At 31.8% G+C, this 23,832-nt stretch overlaps 1 protein-coding gene across 2 annotated transcripts in view; it reads left to right on the plus strand.

The window, feature by feature from the left end:
- The window catches only part of LOC126746367 (acyl-CoA Delta-9 desaturase-like), a 36,445-nt gene extending 12,824 nt beyond the window's left edge, over positions 1-23,621 (plus strand). Inside the window, exons 1-6 of one of the 2 annotated variants that reach the window (XM_050454592.1) lie at positions 3,071-3,216; positions 8,836-9,091; positions 9,148-9,278; positions 13,194-13,399; positions 16,992-17,174; positions 23,321-23,621. In XM_050454592.1, the coding sequence (XP_050310549.1) occupies positions 3,205-3,216; positions 8,836-9,091; positions 9,148-9,278; positions 13,194-13,399; positions 16,992-17,174; positions 23,321-23,567 (1,035 nt within the window). In that variant the 5' untranslated portion in view covers positions 3,071-3,204 and the 3' untranslated portion in view covers positions 23,568-23,621. Of the gene's footprint in view, positions 1-3,070; positions 3,217-8,835; positions 9,092-9,147; positions 9,279-13,193; positions 13,400-16,991; positions 17,175-23,320 lie in introns of those variants that run through there. The other variant, XM_050454593.1, reaches the window with a different exon arrangement.
- The last annotated feature ends 211 nt before the right edge of the window (positions 23,622-23,832 follow it).

The following is a 23,832-nucleotide window of genomic DNA, read 5'->3' on the forward strand; positions in this document are numbered from 1 at the left end:
TTCCAGGACTCCCTGATATTTTCTTAAGTTCTTGAAATAATGTTTTATTTATTCCAGGAATAATTTTTGTCATTTTCCAGACAGTTGGAGTAATTTTTTCAAGCGTCTCAACTTCCTGGAATAATTTTTTTATTCATTCCAGAATTCATATTTAGCATTTTCCAGGCAATTGAGATCATTTTTCGAAATTTTCCAGGCATTGCAAATATTTTCTTAAGCTCCTGGAATAATTTTTTAAATTTATTCCAAGGGCTATATTCCAAATTTTCTAGGCAGTTGAATAGGGTTTTTTTGGTCGGTTTCAAGCTTCTGGAATAATTTTTTATTTTTTTCCAGACTGAGAACTTCCTGGAAAATGGCAAAAATGACTCGTGGTATAAATGAAAAAATTATTCCAGGAGTTTGAAAGAGTTGAAAAGTTATTCCAAAATCTTTAGAAATTTATTTGAAATGCCTTGAAATTGAACAGTTGAGGTATTTCAAATATATTTCTAAGGATCTTGGAATAATTTTTCAACTTTTTCAAACTTCTGGAATAATTTTTCCATTTATTCCAGAGGTCACTTTTGTCATTTTCCAGGAAGTTGAAGTGATTTTTCCAAGGAATTTGGGTAAGTTCTGAAGTGTCCCAATTCCTGGAATAAGTAATTTTTTTATTTATTCTAGGAAAACTTTTCTGCATTTTTCAAGAAATTCTGTTTAGTTTTTCCAAATTTTCCAGGACTCCCTGATATTTTCTTAAGTTCTTGAAATAATGTTTTATTTATTCCAGGAATAATTTTTGTCATTTTCCAGACAGTTGGAGTAATTTTTTCAAGCGTCTCAACTTCCTGGAATAATTTTTTTATTCATTCCAGAATTCATATTTAGCATTTTCCAGGCAATTGAGATCATTTTTCGAAATTTTCCAGGCATTGCAAATATTTTCTTAAGCTCCTGGAATAATTTTTTAAATTTATTCCAAGGGCTATATTCCAAATTTTCTAGGCAGTTGAATAGGGTTTTTTTGGTCGGTTTCAAGCTTCTGGAATAATTTTTTATTTTTTTCCAGACTGAGAACTTCCTGGAAAATGGCAAAAATGACTCGTGGTATAAATGAAAAAATTATTCCAGGAGTTTGAAAGAGTTGAAAAGTTATTCCAAAATCTTTAGAAATTTATTTGAAATGCCTTGAAATTGAACAGTTGAGGTATTTCAAATATATTTCTAATGATCTTGGAATAATTTTTCAACTTTTTCAAACTTCTGGAATAATTTTTCCATTTATTCCAGAGGTCACTTTTGTCATTTTCCAGGAAGTTGAAGTGATTTTTCCAAGGAATTTGGGTAAGTTCTGAAGTGTCCCAATTCCTGGAATAAGTAATTTTTTTATTTATTCTAGGAAAACTTTTCTGCATTTTTCAAGAAATTCTGTTTAGTTTTTCCAAATTTTCCAGGACTCCCTGATATTTTCTTAAGTTCTTGAAATAATGTTTTATTTATTCCAGGAATAATTTTTGTCATTTTCCAGACAGTTGGAGTAATTTTTTCAAGCGTCTCAACTTCCTGGAATAATTTTTTTATTCATTCCAGAATTCATATTTAGCATTTTCCAGGCAATTGAGATCATTTTTCGAAATTTTCCAGGCATTGCAAATATTTTCTTAAGCTCCTGGAATAATTTTTTAAATTTATTCCAAGGGCTATATTCCAAATTTTCTAGGCAGTTGAATAGGGTTTTTTTGGTCGGTTTCAAGCTTCTGGAATAATTTTTTATTTTTTTCCAGACTGAGAACTTCCTGGAAAATGGCAAAAATGACTCGTGGTATAAATGAAAAAATTATTCCAGGAGTTTGAAAGAGTTGAAAAGTTATTCCAAAATCTTTAGAAATTTATTTGAAATGCCTTGAAATTGAACAGTTGAGGTATTTCAAATATATTTCTAATGATCTTGGAATAATTTTTCAACTTTTTCAAACTTCTGGAATAATTTTTCCATTTATTCCAGAGGTCACTTTTGTCATTTTCCAGGAAGTTGAAGTGATTTTTCCAAGGAATTTGGGTAAGTTCTGAAGTGTTCCAATTCCTGGAATAAGTAATTTTTTTATTTATTCTAGGAATACTTTTCTGCATTTTTCAGCAAATTCTGTTTAGTTTTTCCAAATTTTCCAGGATTTCCTGATATTTTCTTAAACTCTTGACATAATCTTTTATTTCTTCCAGGAATAATTTTTGTCATTTTCCAGACAGTTGGGGTAATTTTTTCAAGTGTCTCAACTTCCTGGAATATTTTTTTTATTTATTCCAGAATTCATATTTAGCATTTTCCAGGCAATTGAGATCATTTTTCGAAATTTTCCAGGCATTGCAAATATTTTCTTAAGCTCCTGGAATAAGTGACTTGTGGAATAAATGGACAAATTATTCCAGGAGTTTGAAACAGTTGAAAAGTTATTCCAAAATCTTTAGAAATTTATTTCAAATTGCCTGGAAATTGAACAGTCGAGGCATTTCAAAAGCTCTTGGAATAATTTTTCAACTTTTTCAAGCTCCTGGAATAATTTTTCTAATTATTCCACGAGTTACTTTTGTCATTTTCCAGAAAATTCTCAGTCTGAAAAAAAATGAAAAATTATTCCAGAAACTTGAAACCGACCAAAAAAACCCTATTATATGAATTATTGGAATAAATGGAGAAATTATTTCAGGAGTTTGAAACAGTTGAAAAAATATTCCAAGAGCTTTTGAAATGCCTCGACTGTTCAATTTCCAGGCAATTTGAAATCGCTGCTGTGATAAATAAACTCTCAGCATCTTGACCTCTAAAATCACCAGCCACTGTGATAACCATTTTATCACTATAACTATCACCACCCTGTACTCCAAACGTCGACCTTCAGCCCCCCATATAAGTCAACATCTAAATTAAATAACACTAACCGTCGCATAATTGATAAATCAAACAAAAAAATTGTTGTTGTAACAAACGGGTACTACTTACTGGGTCTAATAATAATTGATTGAAAAACATTATTACCTGACCCGATTTCTTGGTCGATGACGTACAACCGAACGACGTTCCTCCACAAGGCATAATCGAGGATCAGTTGGAAAATCTCGTTGGAAAATTTCGTAGAACAGTTGAACGACTTTTCCGGTTCGTTATGGTCGTACTGGATCGGGTGTGATAAACCTGTGACGTCACCGTGATCCCTTAACGTCATCATGAGACCCATGGTGAGCAGGAGGTGTTGGTTTGTCAACATGTTGCTTATCACTAATATTATTAATGGAGAAAAAGTCCCTTGGGGTTTTTAATTAATTCGAAATTAATTACCCTATCGGATTAAGGTGTAATTGGGTCTGTGGGAGCCTACATGTGGCACTTATAAGGTTTCTTAGTTAAGTTTTAATGGCTAAAAAAAAACTAAAAAAAGGGTGTTCTTGAGTTTTATGAAGGGATGAATAATTAATTGGGGCTTTGGGGTTGAAGCTAATCAAGCCCTAAGGGACCTTAAGGGTCTCAATTAATATTTTATTCAGTTTTTTTAGCTATAAACATTGACCAGTGTTATAAGGGATGAATTTTGCTGAGTTGGGGTTAATTTTTTAGTTTTTCCAGATGTTTAAAGGAGTTTTTAATATGTCCTAAATTGATGGAAAAATTTTCCATTCAGTTACAGCGTAATTTTGACAATTTTCCAGGTAATTGAATAAATTTCTCACGTGTGTCAAACTTCTGGAATAATTTCCTCATTTATTTCGGGGGTCAATTTTTCGATTTTCCAGGCAGTTGGGATCATTCAAGTTCCTGGAATAATATTTTTTTTTAAATTAATTCCAGGAGTCATTTTCTAGGCAGTTGAATAGGGGTTTTTTTGGTTGGTTTTAAGATTCTGGAATAATTTTTCATTTTTTTCCAGACTGAGAAATTCCTGGAAAATGGCAAAATTGACGCGTAGAATAAATAGTGAAATTATTCCAGAAGTTTGAAAGAGTTGAAAAATTATTCCAGGAAGTTGAGACACTTGAAAAAATTACCCCAACAGTCTGGAAAATAACAAAAATTATTCCTGGAATAATTAAACAATTATTCCAAGAGCTTAAGAAAATATTAGGGAGGTCTGGAAAATTTGGAAAAAATAAACAGAATTTCCTGAAAAATGCGGAAAATTATCCCTATAATAAATAAAAAAAATTATTTATTCCAGGAATCCTAGAATAATTTTTCCATTTATTCCACGAGTCACTTTTGCCATTTTCCAGAAGAAGTTGAAGTCATTTTTCCAAGGAATTATGGTAAATTCTGAAACATTCCTGGAATAAATAATTTTTTTATTTATTCTGAGAATAATTTTCTGCATTTTTCAGGAAATTCTGTTTATTTTTCCAAATTTTCCAGGCCTTCCTAATATTTTCTTTAGCTCTTGGAATAATTTATTATTTATTCCAAAGGTCATTTTTGATACTTTTCAGGGATGTGAAGTAATTTTTGGAATTTTCCAGGCAGTTGGTATAATTTTTTCAAGTGTCTCAACTTCCTGGAATAATTTTTTTATTTATTCCAGGAGCTATATTTAGCACTTTCCAGGCAGTTGGGGTAAATTCTCAAGTGTTTCAAACTCCTGGAATAATTTTTCATTTATTCCAAGAGTCATTTTTGATACTTTTCAGTCATGTGAAGTACTTTTTTAAAATTTTCCAGGTAGTTAGGATAATTTTCTCAAGTGTCTCAACTTCCTGGAATAATTTTTCCATTTGTTCCAGAATCCATATTTAGCATTTTCCAGGCAATTAAGAACATTTTTCCAAATTTTCCAGACATTGCAAGTATTTTCTTAAGCTCCTGAAATAAGTTTTAAAATTTATTCCAAGGGCTATATGCCAATTTTTCTAGGCAGTTAAATAGGGTTTTTTTAGTCGGTTTCAAACTTCTGGAATAATTTTTTATTTTATTCCAGACTGAGAACTTCCTGGAAAATGGCAAAAATGATTTGTGGAATAAATGGAGAAATTATTCCAGGAGTTTGAAACAGTTGAAAAATTATTCCAAGAGCTTTAAAAATATATTTGAAATGCCTGGAAATTGAACAGTTAAGGCATTTCAAATATATTTCAAGAGCTCTTGGAATAATTTTTTAACTGTTTTAAACTCCTGGAATAATTTTTCCATTTATTCCATAAGTCATTTTTGCCATTTTCCAGGAAGTTCTCAGTCTGGAAAAAAATGAAAAATTATTCCACAAGCTTGAAACCGACTAAAAAAACCCTATTCAACTGTCTAGAAAATTTGGAATATAGCCGTTGGAATAAATTTAAAAAATTATTCCCGGAGCTTAAGAAAATATTTTCAATGTCTGGAAAATTTGGAAAAATGATCTCAATTGCCTGGAAAATGCTAAATATGGATTCTGAGACAAATGGAAAAATTATTCCAGGAAGTTGAGACACTTGAAAAAATTACCTTAACAGTCTGGAAAATAACAAAAATTATTCCTGGAATAATTAAACAATTATTCCAAGAGCTTAAGAAAATATTAGGAAGGCCTGGAAAATTTGGAAAAAATAAACAGAATTTTCTTAAATGCAGAAAATTATCCCTAGTATAAATTAAAAAAATTATTTATTCCGGGAATTGGGACACTTCAGAACTTACACTAATTCCTTGGAAAAATGACTTCAACTTCCTGGAAAATGACAAAAGTGACCTCTGGAATAAATGGAAAAATTATTCCAGGAGTATAAAACAGTTAAAAAATTATTCCAAGAGCTTCAGAAACATATTTGAAATGCCTGGAAAGTGAACAGTTGAGGCATTTCAAATATATTTCTAAGGATCTTGGAATAATTTTTAAACTGTTTTAAACTCCTGGAATAATTTTCCCATTTATTCCAGGAGTCAGTTTTGTCATTTTCCAGGAAGTTGAAGTGATTTTTCCAAGGAATTAGGGTAAGTTCGGAAGTGTCCCAATTCCTGGAATAAGTAATTTTTTTATTTATTCTAGGGATAATTTTCTGCATTTTTCAGGAAATTCTGCTTATTTTTCCAAATTTTCCAGGCCTTCCTAATATTTTCTTTAGCTCTTGGAATAATTTTTTAATTTTTGTTATTTTCCAGACAGTTAAGGAATTTTTTCAAGTGCCTCAACTTCCTGGAATAATTTTTTCATTTATTTCAAAACCCATATTTAGCATTTTCCAGGCAATTAAGATCATTTTTCCAAATTTTCCAGCCATTGCAAATATTTTCTTAAGCTCCTGGAAAAACATTTTTTATTTATTCCAGGAATAACTTTTGGAATTTTCCAGGCAGTTAGGGTAATTTTTTCAAGTGTCTCAAGTTCCTGGAATAATTTTTCCATTTACTCCAGAACCCATATTTAGCAATTTCCAGGCAATCGAGATCATTTTTTCAAATTTTCCAGGCATTGCAAATATTTCCATAGGCCCCTGGAATATTTTTTAAAACTTATTCTGAGGATCATTTTTGATACTTTTTCAGGCATTCGAAGTAATTTTTAAAATTTTTCCAGGCAATTGGGATAAATTCTCAAGCGTTTCAAGCTCCTGGAAAAACATTTTTTATTTATTCCAAGAGTAATTCTTGGCATTTTCCAGGCAGTTGGGGTAATTTTTTTAAGTGTCTCAACTTCCTGGAATAAATTTTTCATTTATTCCAGAATTCATATTAGCCATTTTCCAGGCAAATGAGATCATTTTTCCAAATTTTCCAGGCATTGCAAATATTTTCTTAAGCTCCCGGAAAAACATTTTTTTATTTATTCCAAGTATAATTTTTGGAATTTTCCAGGCACTTGGGGTCATGTTTCCAGGCATTAAAAGTGGCTTTTCTAGTGTCTTTGATCTTTTTTTTTTGAGCAGAGTTAATAGTAATTTTACTATTCCTGATGCAGTTTGGGGTCAGTTTTCAAGTTTTTCCAGGTAGTTTAATTTTTTTTTCCATGTGTCTCAAGTTCCTGGAATATTATTTCAAGTTTTCCAGGCAATTGGGGTCACTTTTCCAGGTACTTATAGCGGCTTTTCTTGTGTCTTTCGTCTTTTTTTTTTGAACAAATTTACTGTTATTTGTTGCTATTCCTGATGCAGTTGGGGGTCAGTTTTCAAGTTTTTCCAGACTGTCGAAGTAGTTTTTCAAGTGTCTCAAGTTCCTGGAATAGTATTTCAATTTTTCCAGGCAATTGGAGTCATGTTTCCAGGCACTTATAGTGACTTTTCTTGTGTCTTTGGTCTTTTTTTTTTTGAACAAATTTACTGTTATTTGTTGCTATTCCTGATGCAGTTGAGAGTGAGTTTTCCAGTTTTTCCAGACAGTTGAAGTAGTCTTTTGAATTCCTCAAGTTCCTGGAATAATATTTTAATTTTTTCAGGCACTTGGGGTCATGTTTCCAGGCACTTATAGTGGCTTTTCTTGTATCTTTGGTCTTTTTTTTTTTAACAGAGTTACTGGTATTTTTTGCTATTCCTGATGTAGTTGAGAGTGAGTTTTCCAGTTTTTCCAGACAGTTGAAGTAGTCTTTTGAATTCCTCAAGTTCCTGGAATAATATTTTAATTTTTTCAGGCACTTGGGGTCATGTTTCCAGGCACTTATAGTGGCTTTTCTCGTGTCTTTGGTCTTTTTTTTTTGAACAGAGTTGCTGGTATTTTTTGCTATTCCTGATGCAGTTTGGGGTCAGTTTTCAAGTTTTTCCAGGCAGTTGAGTGGTCTATTAAGTGTCTAAAGTTCCTGGGATAGTATTTCAATTTTTCCAGACAATTGGAGTCATGTTTCCAGGCACCTATAGAGGCCTTTCTTGTGTCTTTGATCTTTTTTTTTGAACAGAGTTGTTGGTATACGTTTCAAGTTTTTCCAGGCAGTTGAAGTGGTCTTTCAAGTGTGTTAAGTTCCTGGAATAATATTTTAATTTTTTCCAGACAATTGGGGTTATTTTTCCAGGCAATTAACGTGGCTTTTCATGTTTTCTTTACGACCTGCTGCGGAAGAGTTGCTGTAGCTTTTGACTATTTTTCATGCAATTGGGGTCATTTTTCCAGTCAGTTGACGTAACTTTACAAGCGTTTCAATTTCCTGGAATATTTTTTCAATTTTTCCAGGCAGCTGGGGTCACGTTTCCAGGCACTTATTTAGTTATTTAGCCCATAGTCACCCCAGTTTTCAACCTTCAATCCAGGTGTTATTTTTTTCTTAAGTGTCTCAAGCTCCTGGAATAATTTTTTTCTTTATTTTAGGGGTCATTTTTTCCCATTTTCCAGAAATTAGGGTCACGCCCTTAGATAGTCAAACCGATTTTTCAAAAAAGTGAAAAATTCATTGAAGAAAATGAAAAAGAAAAATTCATGTTTCTACTCTATTTCCACATTTTTAGGCCATTGTTTATCCAATTTTTTTGATTGTTTTCGTCCCTTATAAATGCTTCAAAGGGTTCAAAAATGGGGTCAAGGGAGGTTCAAAAACGTCCCAAAAAGAAGTTCAATGGGGTTAAAAAAATGGATTTAATAGGGTCAAAAGGGTTCAATAATCACCTGAATAAAAGAGGCTCCAAAAATGGGCTTAACAGAAGTTCAATGGGGTCTTAAAAATGCTCTTGATAAGGGTTCAACGGGGGTTCAAAAATGGGGTCAAAGAAGGCCTAAACATTAAACAAAATTCCACTTAAAAAGAAAAAACGTTTGTTGACAATCTTACAACACACCCATCAAAAGCAAAACAAACTCGACCCACTGACCTTCACCCTGTAATGCGAATATTTGCTTACATTTAAAACACGCATCAAAATCTACTAACGATGCAATTTTTACCCCATTAAATCATTTTTAAATCAGTCTATTCATTTTAGCATAAGATGGCGCCCCAAGAGGACAGACTCGGTAAAAGTCCATACGTAAACATCCCTCCTAATAAAAAAGACGAAGAAGAAGAAGAAGAAGGACCCCAATCAAACCCTATTAAGAAATACAAGACCCTTATGGGGTTAGAGTTCGAGACCCCATTGTATTATGGAAACATCATCGGCATAGCCCTGTTGCATTTGATCTCGCTCTATTTCTGTTTTAAGTTCGACTATCCTCGGAAAATTCCGGAGATTCTTTGGGGTAAGTCATGGGGTAAGTTGCTTACTTCATTAAGTGTATCAATTGTTTTTTTTTAGGGCTGGTAGTGGGGGGTATCGGAGGTTTTGGGGTCACCGCCGGGGCCCATAGGTACTGGACCCATAAGTGTTTTAAGGCCAAATTGCCGCTGAAGTTGATCTTGTTGGCATGCTATTCTGTGGCTGGACAGGTAAGAACGGGGTTGGGGTTTGTTTTTTTTTTTTAGGAATTTCACCCTTAATTCATCTTTTTTGGGATTGGATCGATTTTTCCAGGCAGTTCAGGTTAATTTTTTCACCTTTCCAGGCAACTGAAGTCATTTCTCTTGTGTGTCAAGTGGAGTGATAAATGGACCATGTTTAATTAGACTTGAAGTTATTCCAGGGTCTGGAAAAGTGAACCCAATTGCTTAGAAAAATTGAAAAATTATTCCAGGAACTTGAGACACTTCAACTGCCTGGAAAGACTTGAAAACTGACCCCCCAACTGCATGAGATGTGATCAAAAATAAGAAATTTCCTGTCAGAAACAGACTGAAAAAAAATATGAAATAGAGATCACTTCTCATGCAGTTGGGGGTCAGTTTTGAAGTCTTTCCAGGCAGTTGAAGTGGTCTTTCAAGTGTCTCAAGTTCCTGGAATAATATTTCGATTCTTCCAGGTAATTGGAGTCATTTTTCCAGGCACTTAAACAGGTTTTTTCATATGTTTTCTATATTTTTTTTAGCCTGTTTCTGACAGAAAATGTCTTATTTTTGATCACATCTCATGCAGTTGGGGGTCAGTTTTCAAGTCTTTTCAGGCAGTTGAAGGGGTCTTTCAAGTGTCTCAAGTTCCTGGAATAATGTTTAAATTTTATCCAGGTAATTGGAGTCATTTTTCCAGGTACTTAAACAAGTTTATCCATATGTTTTTTCAGCCTGTTTCTGACAGAAAATTTCTTACATTTGATTATTTCTCATGCAGTTAGGGGTCAGTTTTCAAGTCTTTCCAGGCACTTGAAGGGGTCTTTCAAGTGTCTTAAGTTCCTGGAATAATATTTCAATTTTTTCCAGGTAATTGGAGTCACTTTTCCAGGTTTTTAAACAAGTTTATCCATATGTTTTTTCAGCCTGTTTCTGACAGAAAATTTCTTACATTTGATTATTTCTCATGCAGTTAGGGGTCAGTTTTCAAGTCTTTCCAGGCAGTTGAAGTGGTCTTTCAAGTGTCTCAAGTTCCTGGAATAATATTTCAATTTTTTCCAGGTAATTGGAGTCATTTTTCCAGGTACTTAAACAAGTTTATCCATATGTTTTTTCAGTCTGTTTCTGACAGAAAATTTCTTACATTTGATTATTTCTCATGCAGTTAGGGGTCAGTTTTCAAGTCTTTCCAGGCAGTTGAAGTGGTCTTTCAAGTGTCTTAAGTTCCTGGAATAATATTTCAATTTTTTCCAGTTAATTGGAGTCATTTTTCCAGGTACTTAAACAAGTTTATCCATATGTTTTTTCAGCCTGTTTCTGACAGAAAATTTCTTATTTTTGATTATTTTTCATGCAGTTGGGGGTCAGGTTTCAAGTCTTTCCAGGCTGTTGAAGTAGTCTTTCAAGTGTCTCAAGTTCCTGGAATAATATTTCAATTCTTCCAGGTAATTGGAGTCATTTTTCCAGGCACTTTAACAGGGTTTTCCATATGTTTTCTAAATTTTTTTTTCAGTCTGTTTCTGACAGAAAATTTCCTATTTTTGATTACTTCTCATGCAGTTGGGGGTCAGTTTTCAAGTCTTTCCAGGCAGTTGAAGGGGTCTTTCAAGTGTCTCAAGTTCCTGGAATAATATTTCAATTTTTTCCAGGTAATTGGAGTCATTTTTCCAGGCACTTAAACAGGTTTTCCATATTTTCTTTCAGCCTATTTATGACAGAAAATTTCTTATTTTTGATCACTTCTCATGCAGTTGGGGGTCAGTTTTCAAGTCTTTCCAGGCAGTTAAAGTGGTCTTTCAAGTGTCTCAAGTTCCTGGAATAATTTATCAATTTTTCTAGACAATTGGGGTGATTTTTCCAGGCATCTATAACTTAATTGTATCACTATAATTGCCTGGAATAATGGGCCCAATTGCCTGGAAGAAAAGAAAAATTATTCCAGGAACTTGAGACATCTGAAAACCCACTTCAACTATCTGAAATAAAGAAAAAAGGACCCCCGAACCGGTATCTAAAATCCGGTATCTAAAAAGGGGAAAAATGACCCCAAATGCCTGGAAGAAAACAAAAATTATTTTAAGAGCTTGAACTATTTCAATTGCCTGGAAGAATTGAATAATTATTCAAGGAGTTATAAATAAAGATCCCCAACTGTCTGGAATCAACTGCCTGGAGAATGGAATGTGTGACCCCAATTACCTGGAAAAAATTAAACGATTATTCCGGAAGCTTGAACCACTTTAACTGCCTGGAAAAAACACCACAATTGTTTAGAAAAATTGAAATATTATTCCAGGAACTTGAGATGCTTGAAAGACCACTTCAACTGCCTGGAAAGACTTGAAAACTGACCCCCAACTGCATGAGAAGTGATCAAAAATAAGAAATTTTCTGTCAGAAACAGACTGAAAAAAAATATAAAAAACATATGGGAAAACCTGTTTAAGTGCCTGGAATAATGTCTCCAATTACCTGGAAGAATTGAAATATTATTCCAGGAACTTGAGACACTTAAAAGACCACTTCAACTGCCTGGAAAGACTGGAAAAATGACCCCCAACTGCGTGAGAAATAGTCAAAAATAAGAAATTTTCTGTCAGAAACTGGCTGAAAAAAAATGTAGAAAACATATGGAAAAAGCTGTTTAAGTGCCTGGAAAAATGATTCCAATTACCTGGAAAAAATTGAAATATTATTCCAGGAACTTGAGACACTTCAAAGACCACTTCAACTGCCTGAAAAGACTGGAAAAATGACCCCCAACTGCGTGAAAAATAGTCAAAAATAGGAAAATTTCTGTCAGAAACTGCCTGAAAAAAAATGTAGAAAACATATAAGAAAACCTATTTAAGTGCCTGGAATAATGACTCCAATTACCTGGAAGAATTAAAATATTATTTCAGGAACTTGAGACACTTGAAAGACCACGTCAACTGCCTGGAAAGACTTGAAAACTGAACTCAACTACACGAGAAATAGCGAAGTGAAACAGGCTAGAAATAAATGTGAAAAACATGGAAAACCTTAAGTGCCCGGAAAAATAACTTCAATTGCCTGGAAAAATTATTCGAAGACCTTGAACTGCTTCAACTGTTTGGAAAAATGACCCCAATTGCCTGGAAAAATGGAATAATTATTCCAGGAGCTTGAAACACTTGAAAAATTCACTTCAACTGCCTGGAAGAAAGAAGAAAGGATCCCCAAACGTCTGGAATCAACTACCTGGAAAATGGGAATAATGACCCCAATTGGTTGGAATAAAAGAAAAATTATTCCGGGAATTTGAGCCACTTCAACCCCAATTGCTTAAAAAAACAGGAACTTCAGGCACCTGAAAACCAACTTTCATTGCCTGGAAAAAAGAAAAAAAAGTTCTCAAACTTCTGGAATGAATTGTCTGGAAAATGGAAAAATTAGCTCCATTGCCTGAAAGAGTTGAATAATTATTCCAGGTACTTGAGACAGTTCAAATGCCTGGGAAAAATGAAAAATTATTCCAGAAACTTGGAGCCAACATGAACTTCCTGGAAAATTAGGAAAAATTTTACCGGAGCTGTGTGGAAAAATTGAAAATCTATTCCAGGAATCTGGAACACTTCAATTGCCTGAAAAAATGTGCAATATTACCTTTTCTTTTATAACAAAATCAACTATTAGTATATTAATCCCTTCAAGGAATTTCACTGGAAAACCCACTTAAAACAATCATTTTTTCCAGAAACAATTCCTTCTTCAAGCTTTCCGAATATGTGCGTAACCCTTAGAAAAACCCCCTTTTTCTACCCGAAAAAATACCTCAAAGTTTGACAATTACCAAACTTAACCGCTACCACTTTCTCTCTATTGAAAGCGAAGCTGTCAACTTTAGGCGGGAAATTTGAATAATCACTTAATAAAATTAACAAAAAATTTCTCTTTCAGAATACGTTACGTGAATGGGTTAGAGACCATCGGGTGCACCACAAGTTCAGCGAGACAGACGCAGACCCCCATAACGCCAACCGGGGGTTCTGGTTCGCTCATGTGGGGTGGTTGTGCATGCGAAAACACCCCGAAGTTTACCGTAAGGGTCGTACCGTGGACCTAAGCGATATCACTGGGGATCCCTTGCTGGAGTTCCATCGAAGGTAAGAAATTCCCGATAGAAACAATCGAGTTTAAGAGGGAGTAGACACGGGGTGATTCGAGCTGGATTTACCCCCCAAGGGGGGGGGGGGAGGGGGAGCGTTTTGACAGAATAAACGATAAATCATAACGTTAACGCGTGCGGACGGATTTTGATTTTATCGCACCCCCCCTCGCGTCGGCATCATCCCTGCTGCCGAAATTAACTATTTATCACTCGGAGGATTTAATTTCCGTGTCCCGCACCGAAGGGATGTCGCCTAATATCCTTAAGGACTGTCTGCGGCCAAACCTGGAAATAATGACGCACTTATCCAGGCTTCACCTTGCTCGAACTGTCCTCGATCGTTGTCCGTGAGTAAGTGACAGCTATCAAAAGCCAAAATTCAATTATCAACTGTCACCATGGTCAAAAGGGATATGTCAAAACTCCTTTTAATAAACTGTCATAAATGAAACATATGAAAATGAATAAAGGTTAATTCGCTTAAAAAGATGCTGAAAAAATTTTCGAAATCGGTTGAGTGGTTCGGAAGTTACAGTGGTTTTAAGTTTAGTATTGGTGAAGGAGCCGGGTAATTAATTTTTTGAATTCTCATAACTTCTTTATTTTTAGAGATATTTTGAAAATTCTTTTTGCTACCGATAGAGAATGATTTAAGGAATGTGAACTGATTAATAGGAGGCATAATATAACACATATGTAAAAATCGTCAAAGAGCCACAAAATATAAAAACTAATCACAGTTCATTTTCTCAAAAAAGATGCTGAAAGAATTTTTGAAATCCCTAAAGCGGTTTAAAAGATATAGTGGTTTTAAGTTTGGTATTGGCGAAGGAGCCGGGTAATTTATTTTTTGATCTCGTATAACTCGCTTAGTTTTAAAGATATTTGAAAAATTCTTTTTGCTTCTTATTGAGGCCATCTTGGGGAATGCAAAACGGCTTATAGAAGATACAAAAGTCTTTAAAAAGCCGAAAAACAATGAAAATGAGCCACAGTTAATTTACTTAAGATGATACTGAAAAAATTTTCGAAATCGGTTAAACGATTCAAAAGATACATACATACCTGGAAGAAATCAAAAATTATTCCAGGAACTTGAAACACATGAAAAACAATTTTAACTGCCTGGAAAACTTGAAAAATGACCCCAAGTGCCTAAAAGAAATAAAAAATTATTCCAAGAACTTGAAACACATGAAAAACAATTTCAACTGCCTGGAAAACTTGAAAAATGACTCGAAGTGCCTGGAAAAAATTAAAAATTATTCCAGGAACTTGATATTTTTGAACCATTGCTTTAACTGCCTGAAACAACTTGAAAAATGACCCCAAGTGCCTGGAAAAAATTAAAAATTATTCCAGGAACTTGAAACACATGAAAAACAATTTCAACTGCCTGGAAAACTTGAAAAATGACTCCAGGTGCCTGGAAAAAATAAAAAATTTATCCAGGAACTTGAAACACATGAAAAACAATTTCAACTGCCTGGAAAACTTGAAAAATGACCTCAAGTGCTTGGAAGAAATGAAAAATTATTCCAGGAACTTAAAATTCATGAAAAACAATTTCAACTGCCTGGAAAACTTGAAAAATGACTTTAAGTGCCTGGAAAAAATAAAAAATTATTCCAAGGACTTGAAACTACTGAAAAACAATTTCAACTACCTGGAATTTTTTTTTCGAAACTTGAAACTAAGTCAACTGCCTGAAAAGACTTATAACCCTAATTAAAATAACCCCAAGATCCTGGAAAAAATTAAAATTATTCCTGGAACTTGAAACTCATGAAAAACAATTTCAACTGCCTGGAAAACTTGAAAAATGACTTCAATCGCCTGGAATAAATAAAAATTATTCCAGGAACTTGAAACTACTGAAAAACAATTTCAACTACCTGGAAAACTTGAAAAATGACCCCAAGTGCCTGGAAAAAATGAAAAATTATTCCAGGAACTTGAAACTACTGAAAAACAATTTCAACTACCTGGAATTTTTTTTTCGAAACTTGAAACTAATTCAACTGCCTGAAAAGACTTATAACCCCAATTAAAATAACCCCAAGATCCTGGAAAAAATTTAAAATTATTCCTGGAACTTGAAACTCATGAAAAACAATTTCAACTGCCTGGAAAACTTGAAAAATGACTCCAAGTGCCTGGAAAAAATGAAAAATTATTCCAGGAACTTGAAACTACTGAAAAACAATTTCAACTACCTGGAATTTTTTTTTCGAAACTTGAAACTAAGTCAACTGCCTGAAAAGACTTATAACCCTAATTAAAACAACCCCAAGATCCTGGAAACAATTTAAAATTATTCCTGGAACTTCAAACTCATGAAAAACAATTTCAACTGCCTGGAAAACTTGAAAAATGACCCCAAGTGCCTGGAAAAAATTAAAAATTATTCTAGGAACTTGATACCGTTGAACCATTGCTTCAACTGCCTAAAACAACTTGAAAAATGACCCCAAGTGCCTGGAAAAAATGAAAAATTATTCCAGGAACTTGAAACTACTGAAAAACAATTTCAACTACCTGGAATTTTTTTTTCGAAACTTGAAACTAATTCAACTGCCTGAAAAGACTTATAACCCCAATTAAAATAACCCCAAGATCCTGGAAACAATTTAAAATTATTCCTGGAACTTCAAACTCATGAAAAACAATTTCAACTGCCTGGAAAACTTGAAAAATGACCCCAAGTGCCTGGAAAAAATAAAAAATTAATCCAGGAACTTGATACCGTTGAACCATTGCTTCAACTGCCTAAAACAACTTGAAAAATGACCTCAAGTGCCTGGAAGAAATAAAAAATTATTCCAGGAACTTGATACCTTTGAACCATTGCTTCAACTGCCTAAAACAACTTGAAAAATGACCTCAAGTGCCTGGAAGAAATAAAAAATTATTCCAGGAACTTGATACCTTTGAACCATTGCTTCAACTGCTTAAGACAACTTGAAAAATGACCTCAAGTGCCTGGAAAAAATTGAAAATTATTCTCGACACTTGAAACTAAGTCAATTGCGTGAAAAAACTTAAAAAATTAGCTTAAGTGCCTGGAAAAAATGAACAATTATTCCAGGAACTTAATACCTTTGAACCATTGCTTCAACTGCCTGAAATTACTTGAAAAATGACCTCAAGTGCCTGGAAGAAATAAAAAATTATTCCAGGAATTTGATACCTTTGAACCATTGCTTCAACTGCCTGAAATAACTTGAATAATGACTTCAAGTGCCTGGAAGAAATGAGAAATTATTCCAGGAACTTGAAACTCATGAAAAATTATTTCAATTGCCTGGAAAACTTGGAAAATGACCCGCAAGATGAAAAGCCGCGTCAACTACCTGGAGAATTTTGGAAAAAGACTCAAATGCCTATCAAACGTCATATGTCAATACTCCCTCTTAGCACTTTTAACTGTCATAAACTATCATCTATTTCAGCTGTCAATAATAATTATTGTCAACATAAATGGCGTCACTTGAAATGTTCCTTTAGAGTTATATGGATGGCGCCACTGACGTATAACGAAATCAATCAAAAGCGGTAAAATCGCTAATTAAAATTTTAATTTCCAGACACTGGATGTGGTTCAAGCTCCTGTTCTGTTTCCTTATTCCGACCGCGGTTTTACCGTTAAGTTGTGGCCGATCCTGGACCTCCGCCTTCCAAGTGAATCTGGCAAGATACTGTCTTAACCTCAATTTCACTTGGGCGGTCAATAGTTTCGCCCATATCTGGGGAAATAAACCGTATAACAGGTAAATATCTTCTTATATATGTATATTATATACGTGCTATATAACTGTATATAATAGTTCATTTATTCAATTTTACTAAAAAAAAAACATCGATAGTTTGTGCAGATACTGATTGTATAAGTTGTGCTGTTAAATAAAACAAAAACAGAAAATCTACAGCATGTTTCGTCTTAAAAGTATCATCAGACCTATAAGTAATTGGAAAGAAAAACCGCAAAATTGTCCATATAGATTAGAAAACTAGGATACAAAAATACAACGAATTATTTATAAAATGCATAGAACTTTTTTTTCGTAAATTTTTAAAAAAAGTTTCATAAGACTTTTTTGAAGCTTTTTGGGCGATTTATTTGGGAAAATTAATAGGAGACATGAACCAATGAGAAGAACCAATCACAGTTAATTTTCTCAAAAAGATGCTGAAAGAATTTTTGAAATCCGTTAAGCGGTTCAAAAGATACAGCGGTTTTAAGTTTAGTATTGGTGAAGGAGCCGGGTAATTAATTTTTTGAACTCTCATAACTACTTTATTTTTAGAGATATTTTGAAAATTCTTTTTGCTATTAATAAAGGATGATTTAAGGAATGTGAAATGATTAATAGAGGACATAATACATAAAAGTCTTCAAAGGGCCGAAAAACATAGGAATCAATCACAGTTAATTTGCTCAAAAAAGATGCTGAAAGAATTTTTGAGATCCGTTAAGCGGTTCAAAAGATACAGCGGTTTTAAGTTTAAAATTGGTGAAAGGGCCGGGCAATTTATTTTTTGAAACCTTATAACTCGCTTAATTTTAGAGATATTTAAAAAATTCTTTTTGGTGCTGATTAAGAAGACTTCGAGGAATGTAAAATGGTTAATAGAATACCTAATGTTTAAAAGTGGCGTTTCGGTTAATGAGTGCCTGGACGAAATGAAAAATTATTCCAGGAACTTGATACTTTTGAATCATTGCTTCAAATTCTCGGAAAATCTGGAAATATCTTGCAAAAAAAAAATAATAATTTTCTATACATTTTTTTTTTCAAATTTTTCATTGAAATTTTTTTTCATTTTTTTAAAAATTGCTTATAACTTCTTTAGTTCTCAATTTATGGCTAAATATTGTTCTTTATGATTTATTCTATTTTTAATAAAGAATTTAATGCTAAAAGAAAATTTCCCATACTCTCATTAGTTTTTGAGAAAATGAGGAAAAACTGTTGGGAGATTTTTCCCAATTTTCTGGATAATTGTTAAACTAAAAAATTATTTTTTTATTGCATCAGATGCGCGTTAAAATTCCAAACAACTTTTGTTTTAACACATTTTTTTTCCAAGCAATAGTTTTCCAGAAAAAAAATAAAAACTGAAATTATGAACATTTTCGCCTTCGGATTTTCTGTGGAAGACTTTTTTTTGAAAAAGTTGGTATAACTTTGTTCTCATTCATTCTTCAAAAAAGTTTTATTAGGCTTTTTTGAAGCTTTTTGAGCAATTAAATAATTTATAAAAAAAAATATTTTTTTCTCAAAAAAGTTTTTTTTTCAAATTTTTTACCTAAAAATTTTTTCAAAAATTCTTCATAACTCTTTTATTTTTCGGTTTACGGTTAAATGTTATTCTTAATGATTTGTTCTATTTTTGATTGGAATTCTGATGGTAAAAGAAAATTTTTTATAAGCCCAATGGTTTTCGAGAAAATGAGGAAAAACTTCTAAGAGGTTTTTCCCAATTTTCTGGAAAACTGTTAAAATTAAAAATTATTTTTCTATTGCATCTGATGCGCACTTAAATTCCAAATAACTTTTGTTTTAACAATTTTTTTCTCCCACTAATAGTTTTTCAGAAAAAAAATTAAAACTAAAATTATGAACATTTTTCCATGGGTACCCCTTACTTATTTTTAGAGGAAGCGTTTTTTGGGAAAAATGGGTATAACTTTTTTCTGGTACATTTTTCAAAAAAACTTTATTAAACTTTTTTTAAGTGTTTTGAGTGATTTATCGAATTACCAAAAAAAATTCAATTTTTCCAAAAAAAAATTTTTTTCCAAAATATCACTCGAAATTTTTTCCAATTTTTCAAAAATCTTCCATAAGTTCTTTATTTTTTGATTTACGACTAAAAGTTATTCTTTATAATTTATTTAGTTTTTGATAGTAAATCTTATACTGAAAGAAAATTTTTAATATTCTAATTAGTTTTCGAGAAAATGAGGAAAAACTGTTAAGGAGTTTTTTCCAATTTTCTGGCAAACTATTAAGCCTAAAAATTATTTTTTTACTTCATCTGATGCGCATTTAAATTCCAAACAACTTTTGTTTTAACACTTTTTTTCTACCACCAATAGTTTTCCAGAAAAAAATTAAAAACTAAAATTATGAACATTTTCCCATGGGGACCCTTACTTATTTTTAGAGGAAGCGTTTTTTGGGAAAATTCGGTATAACTTTTTTTTGGTACATTTTTCAAAAAAACTTTATTAAACTTTTTTTAAGTGTTTTGAGTGATTTATCGAATTACCAAAAAAAAATTTAATTTTTCCAAAAAAAAATTTTTTCCCAAATTGTCACTCGAATTTTTTTCCAATTTTTCAAAAATCTTCTATAACTCTTTTAATTTTTGATTTACAGCTAAATGTTATTCTTTATGATTTGTTCTATTTTTAACTAGAATTCCAATGCTAAAAGAAAATTGTCTACATTTTCAGTAGTTTTTGAGAAAATGAGGAAAAACTGTTAAGAGGTTTTTCCAGATTTTCTGGCAAACTATTAAGCCTAAAAATTATTTTTCTATTGCATTTGATGCGCACTGATATTCCAAACAACTTTTGTTTTAACAATTTTTTTCTCCCACCAATAGTTTTCCAGAAAAAAAATAAAAACTAAAATTATGAACATTTTTCCATGAGTACCCCTTACTTATTGTTAAGCAAGCGTTTTTTGGGAAAATTGGGTATAACTTTTTTCTGGTACATTTTTCAAAAAAACTTCATTAGACTTTTTTAATGGATTTTGAGTGACTTATCGATTTACCGAAAAAAATTTTAATTTTTTCAAAAATTTTTTTTTTCCAAATTATCACTCGAAATTTTTTTCAATTTTTCAAAAATCTTCCAGAACTTCTTTATTTTTCGATTTACGACTAAAAGTTATTCTTTATAATTCATTCAGTTTTTCATAATAAATATATTACTAAAAGAAAATTTGTAATATTCCAATTAGTTTTTGAGAAAATGAGGAAAAACTGTTAAGAGGTTTTCCCAGATTTTCTGGTAAAATGTTAGGCCTAAAAATAATTTTTTTATTGCATCTGGTGCGCATTGACATTCCAAACAACTTTTCTTTAAACACTTTTTTTCTCCGACCATTAGTTTTCCAGAAAAAAATTAAAAATTAAAATTATGAACATTTTTCCATGGCTTACTTATTTTTAGAGGAAGCGTTTTTTGGGAAAAATGGGTATAACTTTTTTCGGGTACATTTTTCAAAAAAACTTTATTAGACTTTTTTAAAGTGTTTTGAGTGATTTATTGATTTACCGAAAAAAATTTCAATTTTTTCAAAAAATTTTTTTTTTTAATTTATCACTCGAAATTTTTTTCAATTTTTCAAAAATCTTCCATAACTTCTTTATTTTTTGATTAACGGCTAAAAGTTATTCTTTATAATTTATTTAGTTTTTGATAGTAAATCTTATAGTGAAAGAAAATTTTTAATATTCTAATTAGTTTTTGAGAAAATAGGGAAAAACTGTTAAGAGGTTTTTCCAGATTTTCTGGCAAACTATTAAGCCTAAAAATTATTTTTTTGCTTCATCGGATGCGCATTTAAATTCCAAACAACTTTTGTTTTAACAATTTTTTTCTCCCACTAATAGTTTTCCAGAAAAAAAATAAAAACTAATATTATGAACATTTTTCCATGGAAAGTACCCCTTACTTATTTTTAAGCAAGCGTTTTTTGGGAAAAATAGGCATAACTTTTTTCTGGTACATTTTTCAAAAAAACTTTATTAGACTTTTTTAAAGTGTTTTGAGTGTGTTATCGATTTACCAAAAAAAAAATAAATTCTCTAAAAATAAAAAAAAATTTTTTTTTTCCAGTTTTTTTTTCAATTTTTCAAAAATCTTCTATAACTCTTTTAATTTTTGATTTACGGCTAAATGTTATTCTTTATGATTTGTTCTATTTTTAACTAGAATTCCAATGCTAAAAGAAAATTGTCTACATTTTCAGTAGTTTTTGAGAAAATGAAGAAAAACTGTTAAAAGGTTTTTTCAGATTTTCTGGCAAACTACATTTTTTTTAACAAACTACATTTTTTCTAAACATTTTTTTTCTCCCACCAATAGTTTTCCAGAAAAAAATAAAAACTAAAATTATGAACATTTTTCCCTGGGTACCCCCTTACTTATTTTTAGAGGAAGCGTTTTTTGGGAAAAATGGGTATAACTTTTTTCTGGTACATTTTTCAAAAAAACTTTATTAGACTTTTTTAAAGTGTTTTGAGCGATTTATCGATTTACCAAAAAAAAATAATTTCTCTAAATTTTTTTTTTTTTAATTTTTTTTTTCCAGTTTTTTTTTTCAATTTTTCAAAAATCTTCTATAACTCTTTTAATTTTTGATTTACAGCTAAATGTTATTTTTTATGATTTGTTCTATTTTTAACTAATATTCCAATGCTAAAAGAAAATCGTTTAAATTTTTAATAGTTTTTGAGAAAATGAGGAAAAACTGTTAAGAGGTTTTTTCCAATTTTCTAGCAAACTATTAAGCCTAAAAAATATTTTTTTACTTCATCTGATGCGCATTTAAATTCCAAACAACTTTTGTTTTATCAATTTTTTTCTCCCACCAATAGTTTTCCAGAAAAAAAATAAAAACTAACATTATGAACATTTTCCCTCACTTATTTTTAGAGGAAACGTTTTTTGGGAAAAATGGGTATAACTCTTTTCTGGTACATTTTTCAAAAAAACTTTATTAAACTTTTTTGAAGTGTTCTGAGTAATTTATCTATTTACCGAAAAAAATTTTAATTTTTTAAAAAAAATTTTTTTTCCAAATTATCACTCGAAATTTTTTCCAAATTTTCAAAAATCTTCCATAACTTCTTTTTTTTTTGATTTACGACTAAAAGTTATTCTTTATAATTTATTCAGTTTTTGATGAGGAATGTGCTACTAAAAGAAAATTTCCAATATTCCAATTAGTTTTCGAGAAATTAAAGAAAAACCGTTAAGAGGTTTCTCCCAATTTTCTAGAAAACCGTTGAATTTCAAAAATATTTTTTTACTGTATTTGATGCGCATTGACATTCTAAACAACCTTTGTTTTAACAATTTTTTTCTACATCCAATAGTTTTCCAGAAAAAAAATAAAAACCAACATTATAAATATTTTCCCATGGAATTTCAACTTTGATGAGCAAGGCTTTTTGAGAAAAATGCACTTCATAATTTTTTTTCATATATATATATATATGTATGTGCTAAAATCACAATTACTTCTGGAACTGTCTGGAAAATACACTATAAACCCCACAAAAATTACATAAAAAATAAGGGTCATATTTATTGGCTAGCCGGCATATGTACCTCCAAAAATTGGAAAAACTCCTGGAAAAGTGAGAAAAACGACCCCAAGTGCCTGGAAGTAATGAGAAATTATTCTAAGAACTCGATTCCCTTAAAACCATTGCTTTAAGTGGTCTGGAAAATTCGAAATATGACCTTAAATGCCCGAAAGAAATTATTCCAGGAACATATTTTTTCATATGTTGATATTTCCTCTATTCTAAATGAGCCTATTTTTCGTAAACTCACTTTTTGCCTTTCTCACTCCTTCAAGACACTTTATTGTCCTTGAAGTTTATCTTCCTCCCCTTCTGCTGTTAAATTCGTGTCATCTGCATAACATTTTCTGTTTGACCATCTGTTATGGACCAAAGTTCTGAACAAAATAAGACCCTCTCTTTTCCATAGGTATAATAAATTTATTTTTTTACACTCTTAACGATTGCATTTATTTCAGGTTTAATCGAAACCTTTTTTACACCAAAAACCACCATTTCAAGTATTTTTTTCCCAATTTTACACCCTGATTACTCACGATTTCATCCTCAGACATAATAATAATTACATCTCATATGTTTCCAGGTATATTCAACCGGTGGAGAACAAGCTGGTGTCCATAGTAGCCATGGGGGAGGGTTGGCACAACTACCACCACTCGTTCCCGTGGGATTATCGGGCGGCGGAAATTGGGGCGCCCTTTAACGTCACGACCCTTTGGCTGAATTTCTTCGGGAAACTGGGGTGGGCCTACGATATGAAGACGACCAGTGCCGAGTTGGTGGACAAGATGGCGGACAGTAAAGGGGATGGAACTCGTATTACTAGATAATTTTTTTTTGTACTTTGTATTGAAAATTATTAATAAATATATTATTGTCTATTATTTCCCCATTTAAAATTAAACATATATGACTGGAGCGCATATTGCGCTGGATGCAAAAGTGATAAATTCCTTCCCCGTTTCATTATAATCGTCGAATATTTACTGTTTTAGGGTTTAATTGTATTTCGACCGTAATAAATTCCGTTGGGCTCGTTAGCTTCGGATGGAGTTTCGTGATTTTTTTTTTTTTTTAATTATCGACTGTTTACTA

Source organism: Anthonomus grandis, chromosome 17 (genome assembly GCF_022605725.1).
Source record: "Anthonomus grandis grandis chromosome 17, icAntGran1.3, whole genome shotgun sequence".
NCBI classification, from domain to species: domain Eukaryota; kingdom Metazoa; phylum Arthropoda; class Insecta; order Coleoptera; family Curculionidae; genus Anthonomus; species Anthonomus grandis.